Source organism: Megalobrama amblycephala, linkage group LG3 (genome assembly GCF_018812025.1).
Source record: "Megalobrama amblycephala isolate DHTTF-2021 linkage group LG3, ASM1881202v1, whole genome shotgun sequence".
NCBI classification, from domain to species: Eukaryota; Metazoa; Chordata; class Actinopteri; order Cypriniformes; family Xenocyprididae; genus Megalobrama; species Megalobrama amblycephala.
In genome coordinates, this window is record NC_063046.1 from 3,433,086 (window position 1) to 3,445,935 (window position 12,850).

General features: G+C 40.2%; 1 protein-coding gene across 1 annotated transcript; it reads left to right on the top strand.

Moving 5' to 3' along the window:
- Positions 1-304: 304 nt before the first annotated feature.
- LOC125263960 lies at positions 305-11,922 on the top strand. The gene is made up of 11 exons (XM_048183161.1): positions 305-341; positions 1,365-1,403; positions 1,500-1,752; positions 1,833-1,967; positions 3,451-3,762; positions 3,884-4,029; positions 9,548-9,821; positions 9,922-10,061; positions 10,262-10,353; positions 11,476-11,572; positions 11,680-11,922. The coding sequence occupies exons 1-11, from the start codon at positions 305-307 to the stop codon at positions 11,706-11,708; spliced, it is 1,554 nt and encodes a 517-aa protein (XP_048039118.1). The 3' UTR covers positions 11,709-11,922.
- The last annotated feature ends 928 nt before the right edge of the window (positions 11,923-12,850 follow it).

Below are 12,850 nucleotides of genomic sequence, written 5' to 3' on the forward strand. Positions count from 1 at the left end.
AGTAAACACCCTGAAAATCTGTGATGAACACAATAATAATGATGATCACCTGTCATGACTTTTCTTGCCTTTCTTGGACTCTTTTAATAAGGCTTTTTGTGATTGACTAAAATTTGTAACTCAAACTTCTATATTCTCTGTGTTAATGAATGAAAACCCATTAGAGAGAGATGAGATGATGAAGATGGATGGGCGGAGAGACATAGTTGATCATGTGGTGTGCATTTAAAGGGGTTGTCTTCCATAAAAGTATAAAACTCACACTCTTCATCCCTAAAAGAAAGACAGATGCCTTTAATCGAACATGAAGAAGCTCTTCAAGTGCCTGATGATCTTACTGGGTAAATACAACATACATCTGCTATTTTACTAGATTCACACTAATATTAAATGAGCTTTCTGCAATGTTTTTCTTTGTTCAGAAATGTTGCTCTGTTTGTAGTTTAGTTTACACTCATCTCTATCTACCATGGATTTATAGCATATTAAGGAAAGTATTGAAAATTCTTGCCTAACAAACCTAAATAATCTAGATCAGTTGCTGTTTCATACATTAACTCTTATATAATTTCTCAGCATTTACATTATAGTGTTAAGAAATCTGGGATCGGTAAGATTTTTCATGTTTTTGAAAGTCTCTTCTGCTCACCAAGGCTGCATAAATTTGATCAAAAATACAGTAAAAACAGAGAAACATTATCATAATTTAAATGGCTGTTTTCAATGTCAATATATATCAATATATCTGTGATCAAAGCGGAATTCTCAGTTGAATCTTCATATGATCCTTCAGAAATCATTCTAATGCTTAAATGGTTTTGTTACTCAAGAAACATTTATGATTATTATCAATGTTGAAAACGGTTGTGCTGCTTCATATTTCTGTGGAAACAGCAATATATTTTTTATTCAGGATTGTTTGAACAGACAACATTTATTTGAAATATTTTTTTTTTTTTACTGATACGTTTTTGAAGGGTTGCTTGTCACTTGATCTCTAGGATAGTATTTCTCAGTTTATTTTATAGATCTACTTTACTAATCAAATCTTATGTTAAGTAGATGCTCATTTGTGCATGCAAATAGTTTGACAGTCTGCTTTATGTCTGTGTTTGTCAGGTAGTGATTCCACAGAAACGTGTTGTTGTCTGACTGTTAATTCAAATCTTTTTGTTGCTTATTATTATTATTATTATTATTGTCAGTAGTTTCCTCCAACATGCTCATTACACAGATCAATGTTTTATGTTTCCATTATCATTCAGAAGATATTTTGTTAGTGACAGTATCAAAGTAAATTAAAACAGAAATACAAATCTGAATGTGATTCAACAAAACCTGGTTCTTTGATACTCACTCCACAGGGGTTTTATTGATTGAGGAAAGGGCAAATGGACAAGAAGGTAAGAATCATTTATTTTATTTAAACATTTGTTCTGTTTTTTCCTTTCTTTTCTGTTTGACAAAGTTTTTGCCTTTGTCCTTGAAACATTTTCCAGAGAATGCAGCACTTTGGGGCAAAACTACTCAGTCATCAACTTTCGCAGGCTCTTTACCTGAATTTGCTCTTGATGGTTCGCTCGCCAGCTGGACCCACACAAACTCAGAGACCAACCCGTGGTGGAGAGTGGATCTGATGAAGATATACAGAGTGAACAGAGTGACCATCACTAACAGACCGAACCTTGGATCAAGGATAAATGGGGCAGTGATTCGTGTCGGGACCTTCCTTGACATCTACAGCAACCCCATGTGAGGATTTCTTTGACTGTTTTGATGAATGTGACTGAAGATGAACAGAAACTGATAATACATGATCTCTCTGTCTGTAGATGCGGTGTAATTTCCACTCTTGCATCCGGTGCCACGGGCACTTACCAATGCCGCGGGATGGAGGGACGTTATGTGGTTGTTCATATTCCTGGAGATCAGAGGATGCTTAGTATTTGTGAAGCTGGAGTCTATGGGTATTTGGCAGGTAATTCTTTGTTGTCAAGCACTTTTTAATATTGAATGCAATAAATAATTTTTACTACACGGTTCTTTGAAATGCTTGAACCTGATTGGTCAGTCGTGACGTGAGCGAGAAGGGTATAGCTTCAGCCTGGAGATCTCCAAAACAGGGTGGGAAAAAAAGTCAGAGTTGTGAGATAAAAAGTCGGAATTATTTTTTTTAATTTTTTTTTTTATTCACTGGCAGAAACAAGCTTTGTGGAAAGAAATAAAATCACCGGGGGGTGGATTACAGAAGGGTTCTATCTTAGGTTCTAACTTAAGATATAAGATTTCTCACAAATTTGTATTACATATGTTACGAACCCCTACTTAAAGGCATCAGAAATGGGAAAATGTAAAATATGGAAAGAAACGTGAAGCACAAATACATTACTAAATATTTATTAAAAGGCAAAGAATCAGGAACATGTATTGTATGAAAAACAAGAACAAACAAAATAATTCCAAATATAACAAAAGACAATAAATGATGTTTTATAAACGTAGTTCAGGAGGAACAAGTCAAATAAGATACCCAATCATTACAACATCTTAATCATTACGTCATCTCAACCAGCTGTCAACAATCTGTAATCAACATGTCTACCCAATCGGCATGAGTTCAGGCCTGTATATAATCACAGTCAAACTCACCCAAGGATCCTCGACAGTTTCCAGAATCCCTCCACCACCCCGTCTCCTCACACTCTCTGGATTACTTCATATAATCTAAAAGGAGGGGGGGGGTACTCTGTGTTCGGGCCGATTACCGAGCTCGGAGCCCTCTCCCCGGACAGCACGCCAAATACGTTTACCAATTAATTTACTTGACTTATTTGTAAGTGTGAACTCGTGAAACACAAATTAATAATATTAATACCAGAAACTTTAATCAAAGAAAAACAAAACCACTTAACAAATAAAGAAAGACAAAGAAATGAAGAAGCTTGTTTGCTCATGTACTTCCTCTCTCCTTCCATGCTCTCCTTTCAGCATCCTTCATATAGTCAATCAAAGAGCATGCACAACTAGACACAGATGCACAGGGGCAGACCTAAACAATCAAACTCGGACAGAGAATGAAATAGCAAAGTCATGACGTCACACATAGAGAAAACCAAAACACACTCAAGGCACAGGCTGTAACACAGAAGGAACTTGATTTAGGATCTTATCTTACAAAATCTTGCCTTATGTCTAGTTAGGAAATCTTAAACCTCTCCATCGAGTTCCGTAATCACTTGCCAGGTCTGTTACCAAGCAACCAACAATGTGCAAGATGCTGCTGTGAGGTAAACATATGATTAAAATAGAGAAATAAAATTAGCATGCTTTTAAATTCAGTGCAGCAGAAATAAAAGTTTTCATCTTCGCTCACTCAGAAAGAAAGAGAGTGTGCAAGAGCTGCCGAAAATGTGTCTGCGTTACAACCATAAGGCGTTGTGTTGCATAAAGATGGGTCCGACAGGTTTTTATTAATTTTCCAGGAAATCGGGCAGTAGGAGCCGCTGCTTCACAGTCGTCAACATTTGGGAGCTGGTCTGCAGAAAAGGCCATTGACAGTAATCGAGGTCTCCAGCAGTTGAATACTGGATGCTCCTCAACCCTTAATGAGACTAACCCATGGTGGAGGCTGGATCTGCGTGATATTTACAGAGTTAGAGAAGTGGTCATCACTAACAGAAAACACTGCTGTGCAGAACAAATAAACGGAGCAGAGATTCGCATCGGAAAATCTTTGGAGAACAACGGCAACAACAATCCCATGTGAGACTCTTGAGGTTGAAAGAATGTGAGAGCTTGAGTACAAACGTGAAAGATTAATGTGAATGTGAAGATAATATGACAGTAACTTTATCTCCATCAGTTTCTCTCTCTCTGTCTGTAGATGTGCTGTTATTCCTGCTATTCCAGCAGGACAGTCCTACAACTACACATGTAATGGGATGGATGGACGTTATGTGAATGTTTATATTCCTGGTGATCAGAAGATTCTTACTCTTTGTGAGGTTGAAGTCTACGGGTATTTGGCAGGTAATACATTGTTGTAGAGCAATATATAATTATATTATAACATATTTTTATCTTTTTTTTTATTTTTATTTTTTTTTGTAAAAGCTTACTTTTAACCCATACAAGCAAAGTTGATTACTGCAAACAATTAATAAGCATAATTCATTGTGTGCATAGGATACACATGTATAAAGTATTTAATATTATTTAAGCATCTGGAACCTTTTCAGTTAGTCAGAATTTTCTACTTCAAAGTGACATGGGAAGTCTAATAAAAGCGTTTTCACACACACACACACACACACACACACACACACACACACACACACACACACACAAAAAGAACAGTCCCCCCACACACAACATATTAGAGACGTACATATTACATAAAATGCCAAATGATATAAAACATATACAGAATGAACCTTACAGCATCTTATGAAAGTGCATTAATGTTTCCAACTGAGACATTCGCAAAACAAAGAATGATGAACCATAAATTGTCAATTTCAGCCTCGTTGGGCAGAACCAAAACCTGTAGGACTGTGTACCCAAGTCCGATTCTTACAATTAAGGGGAAACTGGTGAAAGTTATTTCTAAGATTGACCCAAAACATTCACCAGTTTGCAATAAATGTAAGAACTGTGCTTGGTGTCATGAACGGGTTGTAAATACAAACACAATCCAGAAGATGAATCACTGATATGAAGTCTTCAATATAAAAAGATCAGGCATAACATTATGACCACCTTCCTAATATTGTGTTGGTCCATTTTTTTTTCTACAAAAACAGCCCTGACCCATTGTAGCATGGACTCCACTAGACCCCTGAAGGTGTGCTGTCGTATCTGCACCAAGATGTTAGTAGAAGATCCTTTAAGTCCTGTAAGTTGGAGGTGGGGTCTCCACAGATCAGACTTGTTTATTCACCTTCTTCCATTGTTCCGTGGTCCAGTTCTGATGCTCACGTGTCCTCTGTTGGCTCTTTCGGCGGTGGACAGGGGTCAGCATGGGCACCCTGACTGGTCTGCAGCTATGCAGCTCCATACGCAACAAACTGTGATGCACTGTGTATTCTGACACCTTTCTATCAGAACCAGCATTAACTTCTTGAGCAATTTGAGCTACAGTAGCTCGTCTGTTGGATTGAACTACATGGGCCAGCCTTCGCTCCCTGCATTCCTTCCTTGGACCAGTTTTAATAGATAATGACCACTGCAGACCGGGAACAGAGTCGGAGGATTGAGGGACACCTGTGAAGCCGTTAGGCTGAAGGTCTCTGGTGGAGCAGAAGGAGGGAGGGAGGGAGGAGTCAAAGGGGAGGATTCAGGGCGATGAGCCGAGATGGAGTGACTTGATCAGTGGCAGGAGATGTACCCAGGAGGAGCTGAATAACCGAAGGCTTGAAGTGGATCCACGTCACAGAGGAGAGACAGTGGAGGAGATGACAGGACAGTGAAGCCTGGACAGAGGAACTGGCTGAATTTTGAAGAAGTGGCAGGAGAGAGGCTTGGCGAGGACTCGGGGGATACAGAATACCTCATGCTGGATGGGACCAGCAGGGGCGCAGGCTGGGTGGGATCAGCGGAGGTAGAAGTTCATCCTGTCCAAACACCAACAAACTGTCTACAGAGTCCAGCAGCGACTCACTCCCTGTGGCAAGAGTGGGTGGGGGCTCCTCTCCATACCCTTGTACTCCACAATAACTCCCCCGTGGATGGGCGATGTTTCTGGCTTACTCACCTGGTCAGACCCATGAAGCTTGGGCTCCGGGATGATGATTGGTTCATTCGCTTCCTATTGCGCTGGCAACTCCATCACTGCTCCTGGCTCTCTATCTGCATTGGGCTCACAACGGCTAGAAGCTGTCTACACTGGACGTGACAAAGTGACCATTGAAAATCCATTTTTCCTTCCTATGAGCAGTACCGTAGAGTGCTTGGAGTACATCATAAATAGAATGAGGCATCAATTTACTGTTGGGGATTTGTCACATTACGTCGCACCACACCACACCAGTATAGACAACATCACCGACAATGGGTTCAATTGTATTTTGTCACGTTACATCACGCCGCTTACGTCTGGTGTAGACACAGTGTAAGACCTCAAACAAATACTTTCATTCCAAGTGGTATCCACAGAAATGACCATAGCCTTAAATTTTTTCGCTATACCATCGTCAGACCGAATGGTTCCAGTTATGTTACAATTACAAACCATTCTCAGCCCAGAATTCTCACTGTGCCAATAGAATGTGTGTAGTGGTGTTGCCAATCAGTACTGGTCACTTTTATGTTCCCTGGCTACCAGTTTTTCTATAGCTAGCTAAGTGTGCTATTTAAGCAATGTAAACACAATTTAATAATAAAATTATCTGATCATCCTCCCTAACACAGTCACTATTTACAGTACATCTCATATCATTAGTAAACCATTATTACCAAGGCAACGACTGATTCATTTATATTCAATTCTAAAGAGCAGCCGTTATCAGCCCCACAGTGGAAAATGAAACCATATCCAGCTGGCCCTGATTGGCACGGAATGGAACGGTTAAGCAAAGAGAATGGTTTGGCCCGACGGTGGAAAAGCAGCTATTTAGTTATAAAACAATACTATGCAATGTCAAGACAACTAATATTAAAAAGTGAGCATCTTTCACAAATAAATCCAGTTTGATCTGGTGCAGTAAGTTGTAACAAATAAACATCTAATCTTTTAGCTTTTAGCAAATTTTAGCATCAACATTTATTACAGATACTGGGCGATAAAAGGAGCATTCCATATAGGGCCTATCCTTTCTTTAAGATAAGTAAAATATTTGCATGACGCAATGAGGATGGGAGACTTCCTGATTCAGTGGTGTTCTCTCTGCATTTACAATTCTTTGCCTACAACTCTCTGGATTCTTCACTGGAAACTGAAAGTAACTCATTCCTGCTAAATGTTTACACTTTGAATGAATTTGAACAGTATAAGTTGACAACATTATGACTAAAAGTTTGCTAAGAAGTATTTCCTACTAAAGCAAGGTGATATTTGATATTGGTAAGCGTATACATAGCAGACTGGTGGGAGTGGCCTTGGACGGCAACGTGCATTATAGATGTTGAAGTTTTCCTACCTATTTTGCAAAAGGTAGGACAACAGCCTTATTTCTCTGTTTTCTCTAGTCAGGTAGCACCTGATTGCCTTTATACTGCATATGCAGCCATGTTTTATTTAAAAGCCCATTTTTTCCAGAGGCAAAGTACAACTTTGTCATGAGCACCAGTTGGAGTCCCTAGTTAGCCACTAGAGGACACTCCAACCCGGACTGTTCCTCACCACACCCTTGGACTTAATTTCCCATAACACACTTCCCAGACTCATTATCCTGTCATTACACCCAGCTGTTTTGTGTTTGATCATTAGTTCTGTCTATTTATACCTGGTTTGTTTCTGCTTTTGTTATTGAGGTTTCGTTTTTGGTCACTGGCTTCCGTTTGTGTTTTCTTAGTTTATTGTGGATTGTTCTGTGGACTCTAACCCTTGTCTGCCTGGATTATGTTTTTGGATTACCCAATTAAAGCTGCATATGGATCTTACCTTCTTGTCTCTGTGCCAATCCGAGACAGAAACCTCAATCACAAATTAGATCCAGCAGTATGAGTTTCCGAACTCTTCCTCCAGCCACAATGAGGGAGCGTATGGCTCGACTTCGGGCTCTGATGGCTCTTCACCAAGAGGGAATGGAGGTAGGGGGCTTTGCCCGGTCTTTTTGGACCATGGTGGTGGGGCTGGGCTATAATGATGCGGCAATAAATGAGATCTTTAATAAATGCCTTGATGACCCTTTGCCTCAATGGGAAATGGAGGGGCTTCAGTTCCTGGATTTTTGGGGCTTTGTCAACTCTCTCCACTATCGGAGTCGATGGGCAACACCAAGTCAACCAGAGCCCACTCCAAAGCCCGCTCCAGCCCGTGAGTCCGCTCCTGAGCCCGCTTCAGCCTGTGAGTCTGCTCCAGAGCCCGCTCCAGAGCCCGCTCCAGTTCGCGAGTCCGCTCCAGAGCCCGCTCCAGTTCGTGAGTCCACTCCAGAGCCCACAGAGGAGGTGGGCACTGAGTCTCCGCCTCACACACGTAAAAGGAGGAAGAGGAGGAAGAGGGCCTCCTTCATCCTTCAAGGCTCGGAGGCTTCCCCAGAGCCCATTGTTGGTCCGGAGACCACCCCAGAGGTCGTTCTTGCACTTCCCAAGCGCTGTGCCCTGCCAGCGCCACCCAAGCGCCTTGCCCTGCTGGCGCCACCCAAGTGCCTTGCCCTGCCGGCGCCACCTGAGCGTTTTGCCCTGCTGCTGCCATCCAGGCCGTCTGCCCTGCTGCCGCCGCCCAGGCCTTCTGTCCTGCTGCCGCTGCCCAGGCCGTCTGACCTGTTGAAACCCACCCGGTCTGTTCCTCCAGCACCGCGCTGGCACTCAGCCCAGACTCTAGACCTGCTGGAACCCGCCTGGTCAGTTCCTCCATCACCGCCCTGGCATTCAGCCTGGACTCTAAACCTGCTGCAACCCACCTGGTCTGTTCCTCCAGCACCACCCTGGCACTCAGCCAGGACTCTGACTTTGCTAGAGCCCCCATGGTTTGTTCCTCCGGCTCCCCCCTGGCCTTCAGTCGGGGACTCTGGACCTGGCCCACCATCCCTCCCCCTGGTCCTCCTCCAGTCCACCTCCCTCCTGAGTTTTTTGCTTTATGTTTTGTCAGATGGAGCGTCTGGTAGCCGCTCCATAGAGAGGGGGTACTGTCATGAGCACCAGTTGGAGTGCCCTAGTTAGCCACTAGAGGGCACTCCAACCCGGACTGTTCCTCACCACACCCTTGGACTTCATTTCCCATAACACACTTCCCGGACTCATTATCCTTTCATTGCACCCAGCTGTTTTGTGTTTGATCATTAGTTCTGTCTATTTATACCTGGTTTGTTTCTGCTTTTGTTATTGAGGTTTTGTTTTGTTTGTGTTTTCTTTGTTTATTGTGGATTGTTCTGTGGACTCTGACCCTTGTCTGCCTGGATTATGTTTTTGGATTACCCAATTAAAGCTGCATATGGATCTTACCTTCTTGTCTCTGTGCCAATCCGTGACACCCTTTAAATGACATAATGAGATCTTTTAAACTGTAAATAATTTAAATAATATAATTTCAATTCCAGGGTTTGTGACATCAGATGGATACAATTGTTGATAGTAGTCTGTCATTGTTTTACAAATAGACCTAGTAGTTGCCTGTAAATCACTGTTTGAATCTTTAAAGCTGCAGTAATATTAGTGCTTGGTCTCTGTTTCACAAGCCTTGCCAGAAGATATCCTGACTTATTTCCTGATTCGTCTTTGTTTTGCTTAAAATAAAACAGATTCTGCCCTCTGAGTTCCTCTGAGTAAACAACTGATCCAATGCCTCACAGAAATGACTCACTTCACCTCAAGTCATTGTTTGCTAATAATCTTCCCTTCTATTACAAACTTTGCATTAATGTAAATGCCTTTTTCATAAATTTTCTAGAAAATCTGGCAGTAGATGGAGCCGCTACACAATCATCAAAATATGGGGACGGGTTTGCTGAAAAGGCCATTGATCGAGGTCTCCAGCAGTTGTACACGGGATGCTCGTCAACTCTTGATGAGACTAACCCATGGTGGAGGCTGGATCTGCGTCATATTTACAGAGTTAGTAAAGTGGTCATCACTAACAGAAAACACTGCTGTGCAGAACAAATAAACGGAGCAGAGATTCGCATCGGAAACTCTTTGGAGAACAACGGCAACAACAATCCCATGTGAGACTCTTGAGGTTGAAAGAACATGAGAGCTTGAGAACAAATGTGAATATATGACAGTATCTTTATCTCCTTCATCAGTTTCTCTCTCTGTCTGTAGATGTGCTGTTATTCCTGCTATTCCAGCAGGCGAGTCCTACAACTACTCATGTAATGGGATGGAGGGACGTTATGTGAATCTGATCATTCCTGGAGACCTGAAGATACTCACTCTGTGTGAGGTGAAGGTCTATGGAGAAGGTATATTAGTGATATTGGTTTATAATATCAGATAATAATAATAATGTCCTCACATCGTCATATATTTTTGGCAAAATGCAGTGAGGAGCAGGGATATGTTTTAATAAAAAGTGTCCAAATCATATTTCTAATATTTCATTGTTAACTGAAGTAGATGTTCTATGTATTTACATGTACCATGTATGACTGTGTTTTTTCAGGTCCCTGTTTAAAAAGATCGTTTGTAAAAATGCAGTTTAACTCCAGGAATGATTTGACCGACCCTTCAATGATAGAAAATGTTCTGAAACAGGTGAGAGAAAGAAACAAATTAAGCCTTTAAGATTACTGTGAGGTCCAGAGATACTGTATATAGGCTCAATTGTTGTAAAGTCATTTAATTTTTGCTGCATTTCATAGTACACATAAAAATATAGGTTATTTTTTCACATCGATATTTCCATTAAGACCTTTTTAACATTCATGGAATCTTTCCATTCTACAAAAGGTTCATTAGAGTGGTAAAATGTTCTTAAAAACTAAGAAAAAAAATGATTCTGTTAAGAACTGATCACTGAAAGGTTCTTTGGGAAACCAAACTGGTTCTTCTATGGCATTGCTGCGAAACCCCCCCTTTGGAACCTTTATTTAATTGATTTATTTATTTATTTATTTAATTGAGTGTTGATTTATTTTGTGTTTTGAAAAATAATAATTTTAGTTGATTTACATAGAAACATTTCAAAACAATTTCAACTAATCTGTATGTTGTTTGAAAGTGCAAATCCTGACCCACTGTATTCACATTCATGTATTTTTATTTATTATGACCTCAAAGTAATAATAATAAATTAAAACACACACACACACACACACACACACACACTACTTTATCTGCTATCATGAAACTTTAATAAAAAAGTTTAATAAAAAAATGCAACATTCAAGGTCCGATCAGTTCAACCAACCAAGGTAATAAAATATCAACCAATACATTTTATATTCACATAAATCCTCACACCTGATAAAAGACATCAGGCAATCAACAAACTAACAAATTATGCAATAAGCAAAATGAAGACATAAAAACAATTATTGAACAATATGACTTCTAAATACCCAATTCAAACAACCCAAGTCTGGATGTGCACACTGTACACCAAATTAATCTATATGATGTCCTGAAATTAATAAGAACAATATCAGTTGTTCTCCTGCAATGCATTTGCATTTACAAAAAGAGAATTAGTGTAGTTTAAATTACGATTTTTGATTTTGAATATTTTCACAATATTCTGACATTGTTTTAAGAACAAATAGGTTTACGCTGATGCTGTAGAGCTTCTTTGAGAAACGACACAAAGGAAGGGAGTGGAACATTTGAGTGTATCATCACATTCTGATTTAATCAGTTTAGTATGAATGTTATTTTCAGTTGGGATCTGCTCTTGCTGATAGAGGACTCACAGATGTGACACTGAGATGGTCTCAAACTCCTAAACAGGTGATCCAGAAAGCGAACACCGATAAACGTGAGTCTGTTCTCACAACCGTACTGTACTTGTGAAATAAGCTGCGCAAAAGGAACTGATTATAAAATTATTGTAATGAGTAATGAGCAAAAATGTTTCTTTTACAGGTCACTGCGAGAACAGAAATTCCCCTTGAAATCAACACTGTCTTTGACTCACTAAATTCACATTTACATTGATTCTGATTCTAAATGAACTGAAATTTCTTCATAATTACATGTTTACAGTGTAAAGACTCTTAAAGCACTTCTGCTTCGCTGTTTGTTCATTCAAACCTTTAAGAACTATAAAACATTGTATATTGTCCACATTAAGGAATGCAGAGTAATAAACATAATGAAAATAAATAGTTGTCCACATTGAAACCCATAGTACTACTGACTTTTAATATTTAATTTAATTGTTATTGATGGTTATTTTGAAAATTTATTTGCAGTTTATTTTAATATATTTTTAGGGATATTCTGAGTTTATGTTTGGCTGGGTGTTTCAGTTCTGTTTTCTCTCTTCCCTGTTTCAGTTAGTCAATAGGTTACAAATGGTTTAAGTATTCACACGTTTCATGTTTCTTTTATTGGTTTGTTCTGTATATTTAAGCCCTGTGTTTTTTTTTCAGTTCATTGTTAGTTCTGCCTCACGCTTTAAGTTGGTTGTTCTATTTCTGAGTTCCTTTTGTTTCCTTTTGATTACTTTAGTTTAAATCATTTTCTCCTTATTACTGCAACCAATTTGTGATGTCTATGTCACAGACACGTCAGGCTCCACCACTCACCAATCACAGCGCACCCAATCACCAGAATACTGATCACCGGCACCTGCACCTCATCAGCACCTCATCACCGTCTGCATATAGAGCACTCACACACACCACTCGATGTCCGGTCTCGTTTGCATTAACATTACCTGTATGCTTACCTTAAGGACTCCCCACGATCTACTTACCTGCTTCCAAGTATCTCCTCGCGTGTTCTCTCCTCTCCGTGTGAGTGCTCCCTACCTCCAGCGTCTCCAGTATCTCCAGCGTCTCCAGTATCTCCAGCGTCTCCAGTATCTCCAGTGCTTCCAGCTCCAAGGTTCCCGGTACCTGTTAACCACAAAAGACTCAGTTATCATCCATTCATCTCAAGATACCATTCTACTACACTACTTACTCGCCTGCACTTCTGCCACTGCTCATACTGGTTTTCAATAAAGCACATCTAACTGTTCAAGTCCGTCTCTGTCCCTTCTGTGTTGTAACAGTCTATGTATTGTAAGTTTTTCATGCTTTGCATATTG

Bases quoted from the DNA above. Each gene is read 5' to 3' on its own strand.
- LOC125263960 (XM_048183161.1), top strand. From the start codon at position 305: ATGAAGAAGCTCTTCAAGTGCCTGATGATCTTACTGG. The intron at 10,354-11,475 runs GTGAGAGAAAGA...TGTTATTTTCAG, and splicing joins TAGAAAATGTTCTGAAACAG to TTGGGATCTGCTCTTGCTGA. The intron at 11,573-11,679 runs GTGAGTCTGTTC...TTTCTTTTACAG, and splicing joins GAAAGCGAACACCGATAAAC to GTCACTGCGAGAACAGAAAT.